This window comes from Numida meleagris, chromosome 4, assembly GCF_002078875.1.
Source record: "Numida meleagris isolate 19003 breed g44 Domestic line chromosome 4, NumMel1.0, whole genome shotgun sequence".
NCBI lineage: Eukaryota > Metazoa > Chordata > Aves > Galliformes > Numididae > Numida > Numida meleagris.
This window is the reverse complement of record NC_034412.1, coordinates 26,738,900-26,764,478: the sequence shown is the minus strand read 5'-3', so window position 1 is coordinate 26,764,478 and position 25,579 is coordinate 26,738,900. Positions and strand designations below refer to the sequence as shown.

The window sequence follows — 25,579 nt, the reverse complement described above, 5'->3', positions numbered from 1 at the left end:
GTAGCGAGTGTTCAGCACTTTCAATGGGCCCAACATTTAAGTCTCAGATTAAAAAAAAAATCAAGCGCACAGACGGCGCTTGATTCAGGCGGCCAAGGTCAGGCATGGAGTTGAGTTTAACAGGGATTTTAATACTGAGGAGGCCGTTAAGGGGCCTTTATTACTTGAAATACCTTCTTTAGTCAAAACTCAAATGGATTATTTTCCCTCCTTCCCCTACCCAAATTGAACAACATACCTTCTCTACTTTCACGCCATACAGCATAGGCAATCAACATGAGTCTTCCTTTAAAACTGTTTACGTGCTATACATGTGTAAAAGCATTCCTACAGGAACTCCTCTTTTGAGCTCCCTAACTCTTTCTGCTGGGGATACGCATCAGTCGCTCGTTCAGCAGTATGCGTACAAAATTCCCCTGAATTAACAGCGGCACAAGCGTACATCAAGAAAAACTCCACGCCGATTGTTTGCCCACGTGGCTTGGCAACGTCCCTTTAATATTAATACACAGAGAAGTAAAATTTTGTCATAAATTTGTTCAAGTACGTGGAACATGTAAAATGCATAAGAATCAATATGGACTTCATTAATGTTATATTTATTTATTTTCCAGCTTCATACAAACTGGATGTAGAAGCATAAACATAGTACATTTCTACCATTTTCAACAAAAATATAACCAATATGTACAATTATTGTATTAAAAATACAAAAGGGATACAGACTCCACCAATGTCTTTCTAAAAGACATACAGGTACAAGTAGTATCAAAAGTATGAGGAAATCACCAGTTAATTGTACATTCTGCACTTGACGTCACAGAGCGAACTGAGATTAGCAGTCCTATGGTCTACTATTACTTTATGCTTATATAACATTTGTGCAACATTTGTGTGATAGAGCTAGGATTTTGTATTTCTATATGCACATGAGGTCCATAGCCTTTAGAATAAAACTGGCAAATAATGCATATTACATGTAAAATTACAAATGCATAATTGACAACGTGATATATAAGCAAAGAGACAAAAGCTATGATTACAGGAGAGATAATTAAATAAAGCACTGACATTTGCCTGATACAGTGAAAAAACACTGCAATTTGATCTTTAAAAGTTGAAGTTATTTACTTATATCTACTGATCAATATGATCAGCTGAGTTCAATGGAAAAAAAAAATCCAAGACCAGCAGTTCCTCACATTTGAGTACTACTCGGATTGGCAGCCTTCACTTCTCCGGAGTCTGTGCAAAAACAACACAAAAATAGAGGGGAGGGTCATTTCAGTCGTTATAGGTTAATAGCAGCTGTGAGCAGGTGGTTGCTACACATTGGCCTTCTCTACACATGCAGTGTTCCACAAAGCCATTAACAACGGTGACTATTTCTGCATTGCAAAGGCTGGCGTATCTAAAAAGGTTATTCTTCTTTACTTAAAGGCTTGTTTATCCCCCGAATGCCAAGACAATAGATGGAGGTTATTAAATCAATATTAACAGCTGACAGGAGCTGTGACATCCCAGCTTGCCTTCACTGCAATGTTATCCAGTTAATTTTTCTTGTAATATACCTACTACAGAGTAAAAAATAAAACAAAAATAGAAATAATATATAACTTAAAGGTGAGGTTGCCATCTGTCTCGTTAGAATGGGACACTTTGTTTTGAGCACGCCGTCCTGTATCCCACAAGGCACAGGTACGAGGCACGGTGTCCACTGTTCCTTCATTGGAGAGCTGTAAGCACGTGGCTCCGCACTGACCCTAGACCTGATGCCGTCCCCACTAACGGGCATGAGTTGGGAAGCTTACAGGCTGGGGCACACTGAGATTGAAGCTAGACAGCTAGGAAAGGCTGCGTCCTGGGGCCTCCGCCTTCCCTTCTCTGCCCTGCTCAGCCAGGTGGCAGATAGATGCTGTCCGGGAGCTGAGGCCAGCAACCCTACTTACAGGTATGAAATAATACTGTAATTACTATGCAGATGCAGTATTTGATCTCAGAACACAAACGTACAAAATTGTAACAAAGGCATTGTAAACAAGCAAATAAGCACTGCCTCCTTGAAGGATTTCAATGCACTCCTCTCTTGGTAGGTTAAAGGCCAACGTAAATTGACAACTAGTTTATCGCATTATCCCAACGAGACTAAGCGCTAGGATCACAATTAAAATCGAAAAGGAAGATTAAAAAACCCTTCCAGGCATTGGGAAGTGCAGCCAGAGTTATCATCCTGATGTGATGATCTTGGAATTTGGAATGATACCGTGTGATGCGGCAGACAGCGACAGCGGTAGCTCGGAGATTGCTGCACTGTGCATTTCAAGCAACACAGTTTGAAAAGTGCCAGGGCAATTTCTTCACAGTATTTCACATGCAAGGGGAGAAGGGACAGAAGGAAGGGGGGGCGGGGTTTTGTGGGTGCGGAGGAAGAAGCCCCATGCTGCTTTAAGGCAGGGAAGGAGGCAAACGGGTCCACCATCCTTTAACTCTTGTTCCAAGGCTTCTATTCTAGGGACGTCTTCTTGTGCTCTCCTTTAAGGTGGCTCTCTCTGGATCCAGAGAAGCCTCAAGTCTTACACAGCAGAGACTTGTTCATCTTCTGCAAACACAATAGGATAGGGGAAAATATCATTTAGTTCATGCTGATCAAGATTGCTACTGAATGAAACAACCTGTACTGTGCTCACGTGCTTTCTATTCCTCTCCATTACGTACATATTAAAAAAAAAGAAAGCAAAAACACTAAATATCTTTACATTTCAGGTCTCCCGAGAAGCGCTTCTTTGAAATTTTATTCTCAAAGAAAATAAGACAATCGCTAATGCTGAGCTAGGTGCAATGTTCTCAGGCCGAGAACACAACAGCTACTCCTACATATCTAATAGCTTCATAAAGCTGTTCTTACATTTTTCTCCTAATATATCTGCCAGAAGTCACTATTTCCTAGTGATTTATTTAAATTAAGATTGCATAAAAATGACTGTGGCTACCGTTGTCACTGCTAAAATGCAATTCAAATTCTCAAACTGCCACGGTAGTTCTTAAAGTTTGAGCTAATTCTATTACGGAGATCTCATCTTTTTCATCACATTTGATTGCAGAGTTCACACTGCACATAAAGCTTTAGAAACTAAGCAGTTAGGGATGGAAGGAGAAAGTTAGCCTTTCTACCATTACACAAAACAGAGCATCCAAGCTTCAAACGTGTGACTTGAGCATTACCCTGCTCATGCTGCAAGCATCTAGCTCTGAAGATGCAATCCACTTACACTTGTGCTGCATGGAATAACAGAAAGACCACGTGTGCATCATCTTTATATCACAATAGCTAAGCTAAAGTGTAAAGACTGGCAAGCAAGATAGCAAAATTACATGAAACAGTTGGAATGGAAGACCCAGTGTCCAGAATATAAGAGTTTCAGCTAAAATGAGGAGTGACTATCCACCTAAACCTGATGGACGATGCTCCCTGGGGTAGGCATTTGAAGACTGAGATATGTACTTTGAGCTTGTGCCAAACGCCAGGTATTTTCAGAGCACCCAGGCTTTTTTTTTTTTAGCTGGAATACAGGCATCGCAAAAGACGACACCTAAGCCAAGTTCTTGGCTGTCCAAGATTCAGGCAGACATACATTCCAAATTTTAAAGGATGTTTTGCATGAACTGAATACTTCTCCTTCCAAAAGGTAAACAATAGCAAGGTTTGAAAGATGGAAACTCAAATTATAGCAAGAATTTCTACTGCAGTAATCACACACTTAATCTACTTTGTGACTGTGAGAACAATGAACACATCTGCATGCAGCACACTCAAAATTTAACAATTAGAAATTTACCATCTTCCTCTGTGGGAAACCCTTGAGACTGATAGTGAGCAAGACGTGGATCTGACTCGTTTGGTTTATGCCACTGAGGTTTGTTCACAGGCCTGCTAGTTGAATGGCCATGTGACTGCTGCTGTTGAGCCGACGTCCCATGGGTCTCACATGTCCGTGCCACCATTCGAGACCTCTGAAGTGCTACGTTGTAATCCGGAGGCTTTCTGGTTGGATGGGAAACACCTTCTGCAAACTCAGCAATAGGTATTCCTACATAACCAGGAGGAGTTGGAGGCGGTTCCCGATACCGACCTTCTTTTCGTGCTGCAAGGAAAATAGATTATTATGAAATAATAGAGGAAAACTGCTCCGATTAAAATAAACAGTGAGAGTTAAATATTGATCAACTCATGATCCCAGGAGGAAAAATCCTGATGAAGGACAAAAGTTAAATACTGTATGGTAGATAATGAGATCTTGAAAAATAAACCATTCAAGAAAACATAGAATATGCAAGTGTAATTAAATTCACCAAATTACATGAGGAATTTGCTCTAACTTAGCAGCTGAAGCTGTTCCATCAATTACACGGAATAAAACATTCACTGGTCAAAGAGACCAGTGACACAGAAGACTCAAGAGTCCACAAAAGCAGCAGCAATCACGAATATTGGCATCCCCCCAAATGCACATCCACCTTAATCTTGAAGATGAACTTTGTCCCTAAAAGCTTCTCTCTTTCATTCTTAGCAGCTTGCAGGCAAGGGAAAAAAAAAAAAAAAGGTTAAAAAGAGAAAAGAACCTGATTTCTTTCTATAAACCTTACTAAATGTCACGGGATTGTCTAAGGATCTGCGTCCGTGACAAGGGGGGACAGGCCCAAAAGAAAAAAAACGAGAAAGGAAGAAGGAAAGAGAAAAAAAAAAATCGCCGGCAATAAGAGCCAGCCCCCGGGCGGTCCGGCGGCTAAAGCGGCAGAGAAGCCGCGGAGCCGCAACCTGGGAAGAGGGGGACCCGTAGACGGATCTAACACAAAAAACAGCGGCACCGATCTGAGGAGGAACAACTAATTTTACTAAATATATCAAAATGAGGCTAGTAGAATTATGATAGAGGGTTTACAGGCTGAAAATCTTACACAGTAAAATGCAGGAGGACCACGTGCTTTCTCCGCCAGGCTGGGAAGAACCGACCCCGCGTCTCCCACGTGGCTTCACCACCCCCTCTCCCGCAAAGACCCCTGGGGAGTGCACCTCCTCCCCTCCCCCTCAGAGGGCCACGCCAAAAAAGGCAGTTTACAGTAACCGGAGAATTAACTCTTTAAGTGCCCGTACCTTACATGATGTAATGATGTGGAATACCGACAACAAAAAATCACAAAACCATAACACTAAATAAGGCAAAGCTACAGTTCGAAGAGATAAGAGAAATGGACCTCATTCTCATGCTTTTTGAACGCATCACTGACCACTACTCTTACGGTTTTAATTTCTGCAATAGTCTTCAAACCATTCCTGCAAGAACACTAATTCAACAAGATTTTGCTCAGGAAAAGGAAAGACCACAAACTTTGGGGATCTCATTGAGGTTTATCTGTTTACCTGAACAAGCATCAACTCTGGCCATATCCAGAGTACCCTTGCGGAGAGCTTCAAGGGTAGAAAGAGTGACGAGTTTTAAACACCTTCCGGAACAGACCAGACAGGCATTGGTTTTATGAGTCTGTATTGTGGATTTGCATATTTAATCAAGTTAATTACGACTTTGAGCCTGAACAGTTTTTGAGAGTCTAACCCTTTCATGCAATCACTTACAGTACAAAGGCAAAGACAGCAGGAAAAAGCCCGGCACAGCAAATTTACTTTCCTTTCCTTGTCATACCCCATATATTCTTACACAAGTCATGAGGACAATATCACCCTGCATTATGCAGTATGAAATGGACTGAAAGGGCAGTACCAGCTTACAACCGGTATAACTGGGCTGGCAGGCTTTTGCCTTGCTATTATAGCAAACCAAATCATCTTCAATGGAATTCACATACTTTTCTTGGACAGATACATGCAACCGAGCAAAGCAACACAAACAAACTTCTGAGAATTTTTATTCAAAGATTTCAGTAATTTTGATTTTAAGTAATTTTGATGTAGAAGAAATTCTGTTGAAAAATTCTATTGAACTATATTACAAGAGATCAACGATACCCAGACCTGCATTTGCAAGCACAGTTAATAGTACTGAATGTACAAAAGTTATACAGCTGCAATTTTGGGATCTTTTTCACGTCCTCCAATGTCTAAAAACATAGTCGCAATGTTCAGCCTCAAGAGGCAAGTTTGGAAGCACGCTTGTTGGTGGAAACTGTAGTAGGCGAAAAGCGAGGCATTCGGGATGTGACATGGCAGGACCTCCCCTGCTCTGTTAGTGGACATAGATAAAGTTAATGAGGCTATATAAGATGCTGTAAAGTTACAATAAACGCCATTTTGCTGTTCACCATATTGGTGCCTATACGCAGTGTTTGGCCCGGACCAGGGTTTTGGTCTCAGCGTGCAAGGGTGAATACAGAGGGTTGCCTTCACATGGCAACAAATGGTGCCCCGTGTGAGGAACCCTTGCTGTGTTTGCTTGCACGGGTGCTAGGCTGGCACCGTAGCCTGCAGCGTGGGGGAGTGTCCACAGAAGACTGGAGGCCCTGGGGCCCCATGCATCCGGCGCATTGCGGAAGACGGTGATTCACGTGAATTAACGGCAGGGTAGACGCCACAGCCATAGAACAAGTTATTAAGGTATTGCTTTCATTTTGCAAAGACTATTGCGGAAAGAATTCTCCTTCTGCGAAAGAAATTGGCGCAGTGCTCTCCTGTTTAGAGCGAGAGGGCACGCTCACCTCCCCCCACGATGTTCTTAACCATCAGACGTGGGACTCTCTTATGATGGCTCTTGCGCAGCATGCAATGTCCGCTCAGAAAGCCGCAGAGCTAAAAACTTGGGGCCTGATTCTTGGGGCTTTGAAAGCCACCAGGGAAGAAAAAAGTCCTTGACTATGGCGCGCTTATTGCTTGGGTTGGGGCCTGATCCAGCAGATTCTCCGGATCTGGGGGGTCCGGGCCGGCCAGGAGATAGTCTCTCTTGCAGGAGTTCTGAAGACGATCCATTGCTTAAAATGGTGCCGACCACCCCCGCGCCAGGCGCCGCTTCCATGATGGCCACTGCGGAGGAATGCGATAAGGGCGTGCTGCAACAACCTCCACTATCTTCGCAAAACATTCCACAGCAGACTCTCAAGTCTCCACCCCCATATCGGCCACAGTCGTTGTATCCTTTATTGCACAATGTTTCCGGGGCAGAAACCAGTGAAGGCTGTATCCACCCATCAATGGGCAGCCCATCTGCTCCACCCGGCCCACCTGGGGGAGGGGTAACGTCGGTAAAGGCGGAGATACAATGGGGCAGGGCCTGGGGGCGTGCCTGGATCGCTGATTGGGCGAAGATAAGCGAAGCGATAGACAAGAAGGGCCTCTCAGAAACAGTGCGTGCGTTTCGCGCTGTGGTCGGTGATGACGGGGCAGTGTCATGGGTCCCATTAGACCCGAAAGGAGTCACGTGATTATTGGAGGCAGTGGAGAAGAAGGGGCTGAGATCGCCCCGGACTTTAAATACCTTGGAAGCTTTAACGGCACCGGGCCCGTTGCTTCCCCATGATATTGAGAGTCTTATGCGCATGATCCTCGAACCTGTACAATACACCCTCTGGAAGGAGGAGTGGGCCAGTCAGCTTAAAACAGTAGTGGCAGCAGCGCAAAATGATCCAGGTCATCCTGCACATGGTACTGACTTACATAGACTCACGGGTGCCGCTGGAGGAATGTGCGGGACCCCTCAAGATCAACTTACGTTGCTGTGGCCGGGTAAAGTGCTAGCGACCTCTGATGCGGCCATTGCTGCATTTAGGAAGTTTGCCCATAGTGCGGCGCCCGCGACCCCTTGGTCAGAGATAGTGCAGGGCCTGACCGAATCGTTTCAGGAATTTGCTAACAGATTTATTAAAGTGGTGGAAGGGTCGGACATACCTAGGGTGGTACATAACCCAGTGATTGTAGATTGCCTAAAACAGAAGTCCCTCGAGGGCGTGAGAGACCTTTTACGGTCAGCCCCTGGAAAAGTAACTACGCCGGGAAAGATTATTAAGTATGTTTTGGACAAACAGAAGTCCATGCCCCTGACGAACGAGGGGCTTGCAGCGGCCATCATGGCGGTGGTTGGCCCCCCTGAGGCTCTCCTCTAGAGGCCCCTGCTACCGCTGTGGTGAATACGGCCACATTAAGATGCAATGCGGCGCCAGAAATATTGGTGGCGTTGTTTGTCAACTGTGTGGCAGGAGCGGACACACCACACGCCAATGCAGATCAGTGGCGTGTTCGCCGCAGGACACTTGTACTTGATGCAATGCTAGAAGATTTGAATAGTGTGCGACACGCGCTTTTGCAGAATAGAGCAGCTATAGACCTTTTGCTATTGGCCCAAGGCCACTGTCAGTAAAACATGTGACGGCAAATATGTCGAGGATGAAGGAACTAATCAGGATCTGAGCCTTTTGTTCGCAGAAACTGTTCCTGGGGAGGCCGAAGCCAAAACCTGAGAAGCCTGAACCGGAGACCACAGTGAATCCATACACAAAAGGCTGGAATGGATGAAGGAACACACCCCGAAGATAAGGACCGACATCGATCTGTTCGGCGACTGGTTACAGAACTTGTTTGGTGGACTTGGACCATGGCTCGCACAGATACTTAGAGGAGTAGGTGTAGCGCTTCTAATGCTTATTATTATAATGCTATGCACACCCTGCCTTGTAGGATGCATACAACCCTATCACTCACACATATGGGTAGGCATAAGGTTTTAATAGTAGATAACTTAGATAGGAAATGGACATAGGGGTAGGATACTTGCGGTCGCGCTGTAATAGGACAAGGCTTTGCTGAGCATGGGGAGGGGGATATGTAGTAGGCAAAAAGCGAGGCATTCGAGATGTGACATGGCAGGACCTCCCCTGCTCTGTTAGTGGACACAGATAAAGTTAACAAGGCTATAAGATGCTGTAAAGTTACAATAAACGCCATTTTGCTGCTCACCATATTGGTGCCTATACGCAGTGTTTGGCCTGGACCAGGGTTTTGGTCTCAGCGTGCAAGGGTGAATACAGAGGGTTGCCTTCACATGGCAACAGGAAACCAAGTGCATCAAAGAGTAAAAGTAGAGATTGGTGCAAATCAGAACCTCGAGTCCTAAACCGAGCAGCGTCCTCCTCTTCACAGTTCAGAGATTCAGATCTGCACCCAAGCTTTGCAGCAATGGGCCACTGCTAAGCAATATACTCAGGCAGAAAATGGAAAAGCAGTTTATCACAATGGTCTCAGCATGACCTCAATGTGGCAGACTTTTTCAGCTGTGTCAAAGCAAAATGGCTTTCAGAAAGCTCTTCATAATAACTTGAGGAAAGGCACTCACAGCACAGGGAAATGAAAGAAGGAAAAAATGTAGAGGGGTCTTGGATGGCCCTATGACACCTGGGATGTGGAGAAGCAGCAATATGAGAAATGTTAAAACACTGCGAAAGCTACCTTTAATTTATACGTTATCTGATCACTGAATGATTATCAGTGTAATACAGCTCTAATTTCTCAGGAATCTCTTCATTTTCAGTAGTCTAAAGAAACACCTCAGCTAGTGTCCAAGCACAAAGTGACCCCGTTTTTAGAAGTAAGGAAAATTCAGAAGTAAGGAATCATCAGACTAGTTATACAAATGTAGAAAGGAAAACACTTCTAAAAAAATAAATCAGGCCACATTTATAAATATACCTAAATATAGAGTACAGAGCTGTACTGTGGAGAGTAATTCACATTTCAGAACAGACACCTATATACATCAAATTCTGAAAACACCGTCCAGCAGTTGAGCTAGTTTTTTTTTTTTTTTTATGATGTACAGCAGGCTCTCTCAAAACACAAAGGAGCTGCCAGAACTGAGAAGCAGCCATAAATGATTATTCCTCTAGCAAAAAAACCAGTGAAAGGGCAAAAAGCTGGAGACTACAAAATGTTCAGTTCTGCTTTAAAATCAAACCAGACAAAAGAAAAATAGTTTTAGAACAACACTAAGCACCATAGGCAAATGAATTAAAATGAAATTTAACTTACCAATAAGCCCCTTTGTACTACTTGGTGTTACCGGTATGTGAGTGGGCATGGGAGCTGGCTTCGCGTCCTCTGCTGGTATAGATGTTACGCAGGCGGTTTCAGCTTCAATAGAAACATCCTTCCCGCCCCTCCGCTTTATGGTACCAGTGTCACCTTCCGAGTCCTCTCCCCAGTAGCCTGTTGAGGATGCCCAGCTTGCTCTGGACTGTGCTTGATCAAGGCCCTCCCTACTTTGACTTTGCCAGCTATACTTTGTGCCATGATCGGAGAACATCAGCTGGTCCACGTGACTGCCTGAGGCCCACAGTCCTGCTCCATCGCCTGAATTATCAAAATGAGCGTGTCCAAAAGGCAGCGTCTCCCAGCTTCTCTGGTGCTGTATTGTTTGGATGTTGTCATGAGAACCACTTGAGCAAGAAGTCCAGCTACCACGGCCACTGTCAGCTGCATCGAGTGAAGCTCTGTCCCCCTGATCCTGTGACAGTTCTTCTGTACTAGGAGAAGACAGAACAGTAGCTCCAGCGTACAGGCCTCTGTTATCTGACAGCGGTGCATAAGATCTAGATGCACAGTGAAGAGCGGAAAAAAAATCCAGTGTTGAAAGCAGAGGTCATTTACAAAGCACACAAAGAATTAGCAAACAAGAAAACGAGTGTACTGAAAGTTCTGATGCAATTTATATTGTACTTGCTTAAATGACTAATCTGATTTTGAGTACATAACACTTCCCTTTTAAGCTCATCCTTAACAAAGCCAAAAAGAATAATCACTGGACAGCTCTCCTGATGAAACTTAACACATTAGTGGAGCCACTTCAAGTAAAATCTTAACTTTGCAGCAGCCCTTTAAGGTAGGCAAACACAACTGACATACAGAATTAAAGGGAGCAGACCGATAGACAGATTCCTACCGCTTTTCCAGACAAGCAAAGCAAATAACTAAAAGTTAGAAGCTGAGATTTATCAGGAAATGACCGAAACTCAGATTTAGACTTCTGCTTATTCACAACTCTGAACGCCAACTCACCAGTATTTCTTGCAAAGGAAATTGATTTTAATACTAGTTTTGGAAAAACATGCTACTTCCTAGACCGAGTATGTTCCCCATAGCCTTCCAGTGGCTGAGGATGTCTGACACTATCACTTCCATAGCAGCAGTGAAACCCAACAAAGTGTCAGCTTCCCTGAGCAGCTATCAGGACCGCTGCGAGCTGTGGTTTCAGGGCAGCTTGCTGTACAGATTGGGACCCTGTTCTTTCAAATATTTTACCCATCTGATTAAAGAGCTTGTGTAGCCTGCGATTCCCAGAGCCAAAGCACACTGCTTTCAGAACAGGCCCATCATCCGCAGACCCTACAGGACTATAAGCCACAAAATCAGAGAACTGAAGCTTTCAAATAATAGCTCAGAAAAGCAACTGGTAACTAAACAGGAACCAGAGCTCCAATTATTTTCAGGCCGAGGCTCACTGACAGAGATTCAGAGAACTCCTTGCAGCACTAGCTTACCCACCATTACAGAAGTTAATTATCTAGAAAATTACTTAGAAAGCCAGCAGCTAAACATGAATTTTAGCTTCCAATTATTGTTGACTAGGAGAGAGATTTGGGGTAAAATATTTGAGTTAGATAAAACTGTGCTTTTCTTTTTAACAGACTGGAAAATTACAGCTATTTCGGTTCGCAGTGCCATTTCTGAATAACAGTATCAATAATTTGTCACCTAACTCAGTTAATTTGCCACCTAAAAGTCTGGCTAGAATACTCATCTGCTACTGAGATGAGTCTACAGCAATCCTAAGTGCTCAGATAAGGTCTGCCGGAGGAAAGGTCTTACTGCTGTAAGACTTCAAAAAACACGTGTGAGGGCAAAACGTTTTCTCGTCAGAAAACAGAACATGATCACAAGATTCAATATTGAAATAGTGGAATTGAAGAGCAGAGGGGAAAATTTGAGAGAGATGCAAGGAAAGTTATATAAACAAATATACGTGCCACGCAATGTATGAAACTATAATTTAAGTAAGAATAAAATTCCTACCCTAAGCTGTATTGATCCGGTTCAATCACGATCCTTCGATCGATTCTTCCCACGCCAAGATTTGTCTCCACAATGCTGACAGAATGCCTCTGTCTCCTCTCATCATGCAGGGACGCTGGCATGGAGTCAAAAGAGGAATTGCTGACAATACTAGATCTGGAAGAAATTTCGCTGTGACCAGAATCTGAGAAGTTATCCACTGTGCCGCTGGGAGCCAAAGTGTGGCCTGCAAAGGGAACATCACTTTCATCAGATTCTTGGAAGCCCACGCAGCTGTTGCCAGGCAGCTGGCAAGTTTTACTATTGCAACTGTAGCAAATCAAAAGCAAGATTAGTCACAGAAGCAGCACAGCAAAGGACAAAAAAAAAGAAGCATAGCTTTGTAATTCTATATGCTCTATTTCTTGATAAGAGGTTTAAGATTGTGGGGAATGTGAAACACTCATTTAGAAACCAGTCATTCACCTTCCTTCCCCTGTACCTTCTTCCCCCAAATTATTTTCAAATGCGTCATATTTGTGTTCATAAATCGTGAAATCTCACTTTTCATGAAAAAACAGTCTATACATAAACACTGCCACCAAGTTTAAAACAGAAGAGGTGCACTAGAGAAGAACAATGCTCAAAAGTAATCCAGGAGACATTCTCACACAGGTTTTCCAGTTCTGCAACACTGCCCTTCAGAGGTGAACAGATGCAACATGAAGCACAGATGTCTGGGATCGCTGTTTATTACATATCTTGGTGAATAAAAGGCCTGCAGAGTTTTTTAATTAAGTTTAAAAAAAACATTCAAGGTTTTCAAGCGTTCTTTGTGGTACTTGGCTAACTGATTATATTCCAAAAGACAATATTCATGAATTATGAGAATTACACCATCATTTAGAGGTAGCATTGACACTGCTAGGTTGTAATAAAGTCTGTAAATGATGAAATGTCATGTAGGCAAATTCAGCTTTTGTTTTAACACTGACAAAATTTGCACTGAGTGCTCTTAGAAGCTAGGTTGAAGATCATTAAAAAACACGCATCTACTATTTCTTGCTTTCTGTCTATATTAAGTGCCAAGATGACTTCAAGTGATCTGTCCCAGTTCACACTTGTTGAGAACACAGAACTAACACCATCAGACTTCCCGAAAGGACATATCGTTAATAATTGATCGCTTCATTTTGCCACCAAGCTTTTAAATTTTAAATTAAAAAGCATCTTTATGGTTTGCTTTTCTAAACAGTACAATACCTTTAGTCACAGGTCTGGCCAAATTTACCTCAATTCACTTTTTGCTAATACAGCATTTGGGAGAAATCATGCTTGGATCTTAAGAGGGCTCAAGATGATAACTTGACTCTTCTTCACATAACATTCTCCTCCATCACAGAACACAGATGACCTCAATAGAGATTTTGGATAGGCTTTTGTACTTTTTTGCCACATCCATCTCTCCTCTTTTCAGATCTCAGGTTACCCAGTTGGACTTATTTTTCTGCCTTTTGTTTCCATTAACCCCATCTATCCCAGAGATCTACAGTGAATTGATAGTCTTGCTACTGCTCTCAATTCCAAGAAGAGAGGAAGAACCAGTTAGGTCCATTAGTTCAGAACCTCAAGGTCTCCATTACAGAGTACTGCCACCTACCAGGTTAAGGAAAGGGTTTAGCTATACACTTGATAAGAAAGTAGAAAAATTGATACACGTACGTTTCAAAACCTTATAATCTTTGTGCAGTTTGGGGAAAGTTATTGCTACAGCAAAGCCTCCAACACACGCATGGCTTTGGCATTCTGAACTTTCATTATGGGAACTCAACATCAATATATGCATTTTAACAATAACATATTACTGAACTTAAACTCAACTCTGATGATATTTTCAAAAAAAATAAACTAAAAGTTGTCTGCAATACAGTTAGGCTATGATTCTTCCAATCTGACTTTCCATTTTGTTTAAACTACAAGCAAATGCCTCCACTCTGTGTTTAATTTATGACCAGAGCAAGCTCAATGAAAAATCATCAGATTTAGAAGTAGTTTTCAACATTCTAAATTCATTTTAATTATAACCAAAATCTTTTAAAAATTACTTCCACCAAGATAGTTCCAATGTGCAATACCACTCCTCAAATATCCACATTTGAATAATTAATTATGCTTCTATTAAAATGCGTATTAGTGATTTGTATCCCAAATATCTTAAGCTTGCCTGTCATTCATAAGTCATATCCCACCCCCTGGCTGACAGAGTAAATAATTCCTTTAATAGGTTAATAAGCTCAGTGAAGTTTAGAATCTTGTACAGCAATCTGCACATGCTGCCATTGGCAGAAAACGCTCTCTTGGGAATACTTTTGTCAGAAGCAGCTGTAATGAGAGTGACCTAATGCATCACATCCTGTATCAGTTCAGGCTTCCTTGCCTTTTGCCATCAAGCAGGGCCTTCAGCTATCCCACTTGAGCTCTACCTCCTGCTCTCTTGCTGACCATACGAGCCTGAAACGGGAGCAGTAATGTATTTGAACGTACAGATATTCTTTCAGAAACTTCCCAAGTCTATAACCTTCAGGAAACAGAATGAAAAGTGTTCTGCGTCTACTACCTTTCCTCGGAGAACTCTGTGGTGAGGTGGGAGGAGAGGACAGATGAGAAGATGCACTTGATACTGCGTCTTCAGATTGTTTCTTGTGACGGTCCAGACTTCCTTCTTCAGATAATGAAAGAATTTTCTTTAAAGCTTGTGGGGAGTTAATGCCTTTAAGTAAGAATGAATGTAGGCAGATGTAAAGTTCAATATAAATACATCTTCCTATTTCACAGTGCATTTATGGACAGAACACCATATAGGAAAAAACACTTTCCTCTTTCATTTGCAAGTTTCAACAGCGGCTTAAATGAAGCAAAATTTTAAGCCCACTGTTTGAGACACAGTGCTTTATTTCTCTAACTTAGAGAAATTGGTCTTTCTTTTTGGCCACTTAAAATAACTATTTTGTCCCAGAAAAATATAATCCAGAGGAGGTGCTTCATAATACTGCCCACATGACATACAAATCAGGAAAAAGCATAGTAGTGGTTTCTGGCAAATGAACTGAAATGATGAGAACATACAACGAGCTCAAATCTCAACACTCAGTGAAAGTTTACACTGTGAGAATTGCAACTGTTTTTGTTTCTTTTCCAGTCACAGAGCAGTTCAGAAGGGCAAAGGAAGCCGGACAGATTAATAGGATTGGCTTACAAAATAAGGCCATCCTGCAGTTGCCTTTCTCCCTTTAGAGAATTATTTCAGCACCAGTTTATTTTGGGAAACCAAAGAGTAATGACACCTTTAAGATAACGTATGATGTAAAGATCTAGGCCATAAAGTATCGCTTTTCTGAGGCAACGTTTATCTTTGTCTTTTTCCACTCTCTCCTCAAAAAACACATCCTGGCATATACTTAAAAGCAAAGATGGAGCTTCTCTGACAGTTTTGCAAATTTCTGTTCTGTGGTAGAGGATGTTTTCTACAGACTTCTCCTTTGATCTGTTGGATCACAATGATGCTATCTATGATACACAGCTCCTACATCAACATAACGCAGTCCACTTTTCAGAAACTTTCCCACGATGAGCAAAAATGCAGTCTATGTAGCTTCAAAATCCTTTTAATATTAAAATTTAATGGTAAAATCAAGAACTAGATGAAGATTGAATTGTTTCCTGCCCATTTTGCTGCTTTTAATTCTTCTCTAGCAGTCTAAGCTGTGCACAAGTAAAACTAATCAAAAGTGAAAAAAGTCTTCAGCTCTTAAGCAGATCTTAATAATTCACATATGTTACATACATACATAGGAACACAGATTTGGAAGCCAAATTGGAAGTAATTCCTATATTCCTGTATCTTTCAGCATGATATGCGGGCAGCAGCACCAGCGTAGCGATAAAAAGCACTAGGGAACAGAATCCAGGGAGACAGTTCTCAAACTGAAACTTCAGACCCACGTTTGCGATGACTAGCACACTACTTTTGTAATTGGTCTAGCACACCTGAATTTCTCATTATATGTTCAACTTTAAAAAGAGAACAAAACAACAACAAAAAAAAAGAACAAAATAAACACTAGAACTTCTGAGGCATTTCAGGTTGCTGAAAAACCCCATGTTCACTACTAACCCCCTTGGGAAAGACAAGGTGTTTGTGCAGATCATCAGAAAAATTGATTCTTTCCACCTGCTATTAACAGGTAAATAATTACATTGATTAAATTGACAAGGATGCTTTCCTGGCAGATTTCTATCTTCCCATTTCTAGAGAAGAGAATTTTACATATATGCTTCATGTATTGACGTGCAGTTAATACACTGGAGGGAAGGGAAGCCATCCAGAGGGACCTGGACAGGCTGGAGAAGTGGGCCCATGAGAACCTAATGAGGTTCAACAAGGCCAAATGCAAGGTGGTGCACTTGGGCCGGGGCAATCCCAGGTATTTATACAAAGTGGGGGAAGAACATCTTGAGAGCAGCCCTGCGGAGAAGGACTTGGGGGTCCTGGTGGACGAGAAGCTGGACATGAGCCAGCAGTCTGCACTGGCAGCCCGGAAGGCCAACTATGTTCTGGGCTGCATTAAAAGAGGAGTGGCCAGCAGGGAGAGGGAGGTGATTGTCCCCCTCTACTTGACTCTTGTGAGGCCCCATCTGGAGTACTGCATCCAGGCCTGGGGCCCCCAGTATAAGAAAGACACAGAGCTCTTGGAACAAGTTCAGAGGAGGACCATCAAGATGACCAGAGGACTGGAGCACCTCTCCTATGAAGAAAGGTTGAGGGAAATGGGCTTGTTTAGTTTGGAGAAGAGAAGGCTCTGGGAAGACCTCATTGTGGCCTTCCAATACTTGAAGGGAGCGTATAAACAGGAGGGGGAACAATTGTTTATGAGGGTGGATAGCAATAGGACAAAGGGGAATGGTTTTAAACTGAGACAGGGGAGATTTAGGTTAGATATTAGGAGGAAGTTTTTCACACAGAGGGTGGTGACGCACTGGAACAGGTTGCCCAAGGAGGTTGTGGATGCCCCGTCCCTGGAGGCATTCAAGGCCAGGTTGGATGTGGCTCTGGGCAGCCTGGTCTAGTGGTTGGCAACCCTGCACTCAGCAGGGGGGTTGAAACTAGGTGATCTTTGAGGTCCTTTTCAACCCAGGCCATTCTATGATTCTATGAAACTGCACAATTTTCCTATAATAATAGTACTAGAAATAAATGTCTCTGTCTTACTTGATTCAAGTGCTTCCCTGACACGAACAAAGAAACCTCAGAGTACTAAACCGAATGCTTCTTTGTTTGACTTACCAAATGGTGGGAGGTCTTTGACGGGCACTTTCTTACGAGAAGGATAAAGAGATACAGCAGGGACCTGCAATGCTTGGTTTACTTTATGCTGCTGCTGCACTTTCTGCTGAATTCCTGCCCGAGGAGCCACTGGTGACGTTTCAGATTTTCCAGATCGTTTGTCTCCTGTATTCTTTGGCACTTTGCAAAAAAAGGGGAGAAAGCAAAGAATGACTACCGGCCACAAATACAGCGGGAGTTTTAACCTGAGAAGTGCCAAGCCCTCCAATTAATAGTTAAAAAATGATAAAATACTGAAACAACAAATGCAGGAGAAGACATCTAGAGATAAATGAAGACGAGGTAAACAAGGAGAGATTTAATTCCATTTAACATCTGTACATTATCAAAGAAACTTTACTCTTTCTCAAAATAAAACTCTCATAAATTGGCTACTCTTATAGCTATCCAAATGTGGCTGGAAGTTATACTGAGCTATTGTAAGGACTGCAATCAGTTTAGGGTGGATATAATTGATATAATACAATTTTGTACCCTAATATTACCATAATTCGCATTTTTTGCTATCCTGAAGGAAGGGAAGAACATAAGATACAGCATTCTCAAATTAAAGTGCAACAGATTTCCAGTTCTGCTTCCCCCACCATCCCTCTGAAATACATGGACCTTACGGAATCCCCTTTTCTCTCTCAAGATGAGGTGATCTGGGATGAACAGCCCTATTCACACCAATAGCCTCAGTGCATCAGAACTGTAGCGAAACTTTTGGTCTCTCTGTACCCTTCACACAGACAAAACAAAAGAACTCTTGTGTGCTTTGGCATTACACCACCTGAAAAGTCTAGGTAAATGTTACATTTCTATGCAGTTAATCCCTACGGATGACTCCCTTAAGCTTCAAAGACATCCAGTACTTGCCTGTGATCAGTTACATCGTTTTCTGCCTCATTGTCTAGTTGCCATTCCCAATCACTTCCTTACAGAAGAAAGAAATATATTTAACAGCCTCCTTACAACCCACAACATATAGCAATACTCACAAGTGTTGGTGGCTGGCTCACACTGTAGAGACAGAGTCTGGAGGCTCTCTTCATCCATTTCCAGATCCAAGTTGGAGAGATACTGCTTTACTTTCCGTGCCATCTGAGCATCTTCATACAGTTTTTTAGCATTAAGGAAGGAGCTGCGACGGACCCGCTTTTTATGCCCCCCTGCTTGCGCGACATCAAGCACGGCTGCATTTGTACTGCCCTGGCTGAGTGACCTGAAGCGAAGGAAGGGGGAAAAGAAGGGGAAGGTATGAGTTAGTCTGACGCAGAATCACTTAACAAGCATGAAACATGCAAAAGATTGCATGAATGTCAGTCTATGGTCAAAGCTCACATGCCTCATTCCAGTAAGTCAAACAGCTATAACAGATAGAAGGATGAGGATCAGGAAATCTTTTTACTTGGTTACAGGCACTACTTTAATATTTTAACCTGTTCTGCTCCAACTAGGCAGTATCACTTCACACATCAAGAAAAGCATTCAAGCTAGCTCTCACGTAAGCCAGCTATTGAGAAGACTGGAGCATTAGGAAAAGCTCATGCAGCAAGGCAATGCTGACAGAAAACTATAGCTGAAGTTTATATTTTAATACATGTAACAGAAGGCATTTTTTAAAAGTATCTCGGGAGCTTTCAGTCTGACAGTATACAAAACGTATAAACCTGCCTTATGGGATAAAACTTCCTTGCAATTTCCTAGGTAGAAAATAGCCTTTTCTTAAATAAAATGATCTGCTAGTTCACGATGACATAAAAGTCGTGTAGATTTTAATGTATGTGTGTTTACATAAATTGTTCCTGAACTGACAAGAATAAAAGCAATGGTTGAATTGTAGAGGGAAAAAAGTTATTTTAGCAGATAGAGTTTTTAGAGTTTTAACATTTGCATTTGACTGCGGTAATTGTTTACGGGTCTTAAGAAAGTTAACACCAATCCTTAGCTGTGGCTAACTTCACATTTCACAATTTCTCTTTCAATGAAAGTCACTTTTTTGGCGACAGAAATTGGAGGTGGTGGAAGGAACACACCACTGCCATCTACAATCACTTGAATACTTTACAGCTTTTGTGTATTAACTTCAAAAGCAAAAGCACTCCTGATCTAAAACACATTGTCAGTTAAAACAAAACAAAACAGGGTTAACAGAAGAAAGTATCAAAGCACCAGAAAATTAAAGATGGCAAGTGGGAAATAATTCAAATGGTAAGGGAAGAATGAATAGCTGTGCGCATTGTCTACAACCACTTACCCCAAACTCCTCCATTTCTTCTTCCTGCAAGTGAGAGCCAGGAAGAATAAAGCACGGGTTTAAGAAGAGACAGAAAGATCACACGCTCAGAAAGAAAAAGATCAGGACAAGCAGTTTCTAGAAGCCCACAAACACTAAAAAGATTCAGCTACACACTCAGATATTACAAACTCTTCTAGTTCTAATTAAGGAAAATAATATGCAATAAGCTGGTCTAACACAAAGCCAAAGATCATTCACTCCACAGTCTTTTATGACTCTAGCTTACGCTACTTCAAATACAATCCCATTTCTATTAAATCAAAATGATAAAAGCCTTCACACATCGACATTTCAAACATCTCCCCCACCCCCCAACTGATGCAATCTTTTTTTTGAAATGAAATAACAAGCAGCTAAGAAATAAAACATCCATATATACATAAATATATATGAAAAACCACAGAATTTTATGATTTCTCCAGTTACAGAACTTCCTTGGATATATACAATATACATTTTTGGTTAATTGTTAACAACAAAAAAACCCTCATACTGCTCCAATGCATTAAGGGGACGCAGAAGAGTGAGACACCAGCCCTGAAAATGAGAAAAATTTCCTGTTCATACAGAGCTCACTGAACAACTACCAAGAACCTGCTGACAGGAAGAAAAATATAGTCTTTATTTTCTAAGTGCACGGAGAGGCAATTGAAAAGCATCTCTTGCTGATACCTCAAACTGGTAAAAGCTCTGCCTTCCACAACAGACTTACCTAGTTCTAAACATTAAAGCAGGATCCATATTAACAGATGCCATGCGACCGACGTGGCGAATTTCCTTTGCAATCATTCTCAGCTTCTCAAAGTTGACCAAGCCCTCCACCTTGGAATCGTTTCCTAAAATTAATGATAATTAACATCATCAGTTATGAGGCACCAAAGTGGTTTCTTCTTAGCTGGTAAGAGATGATGCACTTCTGTTTTTACCTTCATGAAGGAACGTAAGGTCTTTTTTGATAACAGGAAACAGGGGAATAATAGGGGGCTGCAGATTTTGGCTGTTAAGGACATTACGGTATTTTGCCATATTCCTAGATGGATCAAATAAGTCCTGTAGATCTTGAAACAGTTTTTCGTATTTGCTTGGAAGCTTTTCCCAAGTAGTTCGGAGCCTCGCAACTGGTGCCAAATTCAGGCCACTTGAAACAAAAAAAAATGCGAGAAGTTAAAGAACAATAGTAAAAACAAAGGCCGTGCTCAACTTTTATGGGAAAAATAGCACATAACCAGAATAATACAACACAACACCAATAAAATCACCAAAACCGAAAACTCCCTTTTCCAGCATGCCTTGCAGAAAAATCAATATCATTTTAATAAAAGCTATAAAAACTGAAGGCGATACAAGTTACACTTGTACAAGTAGTTAAACATTTTAGAGGAGATGTAGTTATTCTTACTACTACTTTGGAACAGCTTCTGAATTGGATAACAATGTCATAATATAGGAGTACCTCAGTATCAATTATTTCCAGATTCCCAGCCCAGCAGGAAAAAAACATCATCTATATAACATTTAGGTGATGACAGCACAGCGACCCACCTTATTGCTGCAATAATCCCTCTGACCTCGTTGTGTCTAGGTCAAATTTTGCTATCAAAGACTCCATATATATGAGGCTATTCTAAAGCTATAGCTGGTACAAAAAACAATTTTTTCCCCCCTTAATTATATCAGCAAAGACAGTACCTTATACAGTGGCTACCATGTCTCGTTTATAATTTCTAATTCTTGAAAAATTTGGTATAGTAGCATTCCTATTAATATTTCAGCAAACATTACAGTTTCAAGTTCAAATTCCAGGAAAATACCTTCCTTGTCACATTGTCAAGTGCTGCTGTTAGTAGTATGGATCTGTTTAATACGTTGTTTGAAATAAGTAAGGCTTTTCTTTTTATTCAAAATTGAATTTGAAGTTCAATACCTAATGATAGCAAACATCGAGTTGAAGTTCTTGCATTCTCTGCAGTGTAGTGCTATCTTAATGAAATGCTTGATGATTTTCATCCTTTTCAGCTGATTGGTTTCTCTTAGAATCTCTGAAGCTACCCAGAATGTTTCTTGATTTATCACTTCTTCAAACTTCTTTAGATTAGCGCAACCTGTTTTTGATTTGAGTTTAAACAAGTCATCAATGTATTCTGTGGGTTCAATATTACGGAATAGCTCAAAGTTTCTCATGGAGAGCTGGGTAGCCACCTCAACAGTACTGAGCTGTAGTAGGGAAATTTGACTCTCTCTTAGTAACTCTTGAGCATCCTCATCTGAACAAAGAGTTTCTGTTTCCATGTTGTTCTTCAGGTAATACCTGTAAAAACAAAATTCCAAGAATTCCAAAACTGACTCAATACAGTATACTCAAATACTAGTGAAAATTAATGACCAGCTGTAATCATAAAATAAATTGAATTTTAACAGGCTTCGATATTAATTAGAAATTGCATAAGAGGTGATTTCATGTAAAGAAATGGAACGATAGTAATTAAATAATGCTTCTATTAACATGATTCTTACTTAATAAGCTAGCATAGTCAGCTTTAGCTCAGTCTCTAATCTCACCTGCCACTTAGCTGTATCCTGTCAGCAAGCTTAGATAACTGATCAGGAAGCCTCCTTTGTTTGATTACACCCTCAGGTGTGACAGAGACTTCACACAGTGAATACGCATCAGGAGTTGCAGTGAGAGCAAATTCCCTGATAGCCTGGATGACCACTTCTTTTGCTGTTGTGTCCTTACTGATCATGATGTAGCGACTTTGCTGATCTGCCTTGAAAACCCTCAGAACTTGATCTGGTAAGTCTGAAAAAAATACATGAAAGATGTGTAATTCAGTTATGAAGGAAAAATAGTAATGGCGTAAGAACAAGCAACAGTATAGGTCACATTGAATCAAACTCCTAATGCTATTACTCTTTATTTCAGTATCGCTGTCTCACCTCTCCCATTCCTATGGAACACTAATGTTGTTTATTTTTTATTCTAGTTGTTTTGTTTTTAAATGAAAGACTAGTTCTACAAGCATTCAGAAAAACACAGCTATCAAAAGGGGAAAGCTATAAAAATACGCAAACATTTCCCAAGTATGGACAGACGAGCCAATAGGATTTTAACAGGTGTTGAGTGCGGGTGAATTCCATTTAAGACTGAGAAAAATGAAGGACAATCACAACACCACTCTGGGTACTGATATATGATCAAATTAAGTGGCAGAAGTGTCACAACTCCTAAGGATGCTTTAAGGAAAAAACAGACCTATTTACCCAAGTGTGACACTCAGCTACAGCTTACACACAACAGAAAGACATTATGCATATAAGTAGCTAAAGACACATGGGTAATAGCCAGCTGTATACGCAAATAGGCTGCAGTAGCGTTAATGCATCCAAGTCCTTAACTACCAAAAATACTCTACCCCTGATAAATTTAACTCATCGTATCAAATGTGTAATTGATTCAAAATTCAATCACTAAAACATCATCACAGTACATAAGAGCTAACACATTCAAAGACAGAAAGCTTTTCTAAGCATTTGGGTATCAGATATTATTGTTTCAAATGATTCATGACAATCCCTGAAGTGAACATCTACAAGAAAGCTGTTTTAAGGAAACCTGGAGAATTATCATCCTAACTGCGATGCTGTATTTGATATTTCTACCACCTCATTACAGGATGAAATCTAGACCCATTAATCAACTGAAGTTTCATTGTTGTAATTGTATTATAAAAAGAAAAAAAGAACTAAAATTGTGTTGCTATCCAGCAATTTTAATTTATTTTTTAGCTTTTAAATGACAAGATAAAGTACTTTCAATTTATTTAATTTAATTTCTTCTCTATTACAAATAACTTTATCTAGAGTTGTATGGTATAATATCTGGTTGTCTTTTCTTTATCTGATTAAAACTTTTTTTTTAAGATTATAAATGTCATATGAACAAGAAAATAGAAAATAACAGAAAGCCTTCTGAACTTACAACCAGGAGTGGTAATTACTTTAAAAGATGCTGGAAAAAATAACATACTGGAAAAAAAAACATGAAAACATTCATGTTGACAAATCAATGGCCTTATTTGATGACTTACAGAAAAAGAAACCTGAAAGTACAGAACACGTACTTAAAGTACCATAAAAAGATATATTAATCAACAGAACTCTTGCGAGAAAAGAACAAAAATTTATGTCCTCCCACCACTGTCCCATATCTCTGCAATCATCATTTGCAAAGCAGTAAGGAAAATCCTTTTGATAGCAATGGGCTTACATGCTACAAAGGCTGTTTAGACCTAAATGGAACTAAGCCCACAATTTTCAAGCTCATGGTAATATTGTTTGCATCTGGAGAAGCACTAATACTCAAGCACATTATGAATAAGTGATTACATTATAATTTACCCATAACACACATCAGTACAGGCCATTTTTTAGCCATTCCCAAGTACTCGAGTCAAACATACAAATACCTTTTATAACCAGCAAGTCAATTTTGCCCAGCACCACTAACTCATTATTGACCCATCTGTCTTCAGTAATTGGTTGAAAAGGGACACAAAGCATGGTCTGAAGACATTTCAACATATTTTGACATCGTAGGGAAGGCAGATGCCAAAGACACAACCACTCAGAGGAATTACTAAGAATCAGAACGCTCTCTAGATCCTGTTGTGTCTTGCTGTTACAGAAATTCTTGCCACTCAAAGAACTGCTATTAAGATGGGAAGCTGTTGCGCATGATTGTGGGAACTCAATACTCAGAAGAAGCAAGTATTTTGTGTAAGGAGAAAACCCACTCTGCTAGATCAGCAAAGTCAATATGAATTATTTATATATGCACACCTATCAGAGCTAGTAGCAAAGCACTACGCAGCATACAGAGAAGTCTACTAGCAATCAAAATGATTACAAATGCAGCAGTATTAACACATAATTCAGCACAAGAGTTTTTAAATAAAACAGAACTTGAAAAGAATTGTAATCATTTCCTCCACTCCTTTTTTAAAAGGAAACTGGAGTGTCAGACAGAAGAAAGCAATGCTTTATGATAGCCGTCTAGTCTCATAGAAAACCTGTGGGGGAAGAAGGTACCAGTGACTGATAGGTCATCATTACTATATTATTTTGATTTCCAATCAATTAGAAAAGGCGGAACCAGAGAATAGAAATCTAAGTATTATTGACTATTTGCATGTTTAACAATAAACCTTTACAAGTATATTTGAAAAAGTCTGTGTGAATGAGAAGAGAAACTAAAATGACTTCTTGCAGTTTTCAAGCTTAAAAAAAAGGAATTACGTCCTCACTTCCTCCTCAAAGAGTACTCTTTTAAAACAAGATGTTCTATTTTTTGTCCTGAAAGATATCTCTCAAAGCCTCAAAGGATGGCCACTCTACTACTATTCTCTTTCTTCTCTGGCACATTCAATTTCTTGCATGCTGCCTCCATCTCCACCTTTAATTTAGTCTAAGGTAATCAAAGAAATTAAAACTGTAAGCTTTAATTGTTTCCCTGTCTTAAAGTGCACAGTGGCACAATTCAACTCTTATCTCCGGCACAACCATCTCTAAAGTCCTTAAGGTATATGCTTTTGATTTCAGACCTCCCTTCCCCCTACTTCTCACAAAGAAAAAAATCAGAGCTGCAGAGTAATTTAAAAATATTCAGTAGGTGAGCATTTGAATGAGTTTTAAGCAAAAATAAATAAATAAAATAAAATGGGATTTGCTTGAGCTCTGAGACAGCACTCCCCGCAGTTCTGGAAGTGAGCCACTTGCCATTCTTGGCACATAATGGAAATTGCCCTGTATCCCACAGCTACCATCAGCATATCATCCTCCAGAAGATGCAAAT

The 25,579-nt window shown here is 40.8% G+C and overlaps 2 protein-coding genes across 7 annotated transcripts in view; one reads left to right on the top strand and one right to left on the bottom strand.

Annotated features, from left to right (window-relative positions):
- The window catches only part of RAPGEF2 (Rap guanine nucleotide exchange factor 2), a 179,802-nt gene continuing 154,801 nt past the window's right edge, over positions 579-25,579 (bottom strand). For 4 of the 6 annotated variants that reach the window (XM_021396683.1, XM_021396685.1, XM_021396686.1 and 1 more), the window contains 12 exons: positions 22,288-22,528; positions 21,653-22,036; positions 20,655-20,866; positions 20,441-20,564; positions 19,687-19,710; positions 18,428-18,651; positions 17,388-17,567; positions 14,661-14,813; positions 12,065-12,290; positions 10,025-10,584; positions 3,837-4,142; positions 579-2,599 (listed from right to left, as the gene is read on the bottom strand). In XM_021396683.1, coding sequence (XP_021252358.1) covers positions 2,574-2,599; positions 3,837-4,142; positions 10,025-10,584; positions 12,065-12,290; positions 14,661-14,813; positions 17,388-17,567; positions 18,428-18,651; positions 19,687-19,710; positions 20,441-20,564; positions 20,655-20,866; positions 21,653-22,036; positions 22,288-22,528 — 2,660 coding nt within the window. In that variant the 3' untranslated portion in view covers positions 579-2,573. The remainder of the gene's footprint in view (positions 2,600-3,836; positions 4,143-10,024; positions 10,585-12,064; positions 12,291-14,660; positions 14,814-17,387; positions 17,568-18,427; positions 18,652-19,686; positions 19,711-20,440; positions 20,565-20,654; positions 20,867-21,652; positions 22,037-22,287; positions 22,529-25,579) is intronic. The other 2 variants (XM_021396687.1, XM_021396684.1) reach the window with 2 other exon arrangements.
- LOC110398773 (endogenous retrovirus group K member 113 Gag polyprotein-like) lies at positions 6,697-9,735 on the top strand. The gene is given in 2 exon segments (XM_021396716.1): positions 6,697-8,081; positions 8,083-9,735. Coding segments are annotated over 2 exon segments (1,398 nt in total). The 5' UTR covers positions 6,697-6,864; the 3' UTR covers positions 8,264-9,735.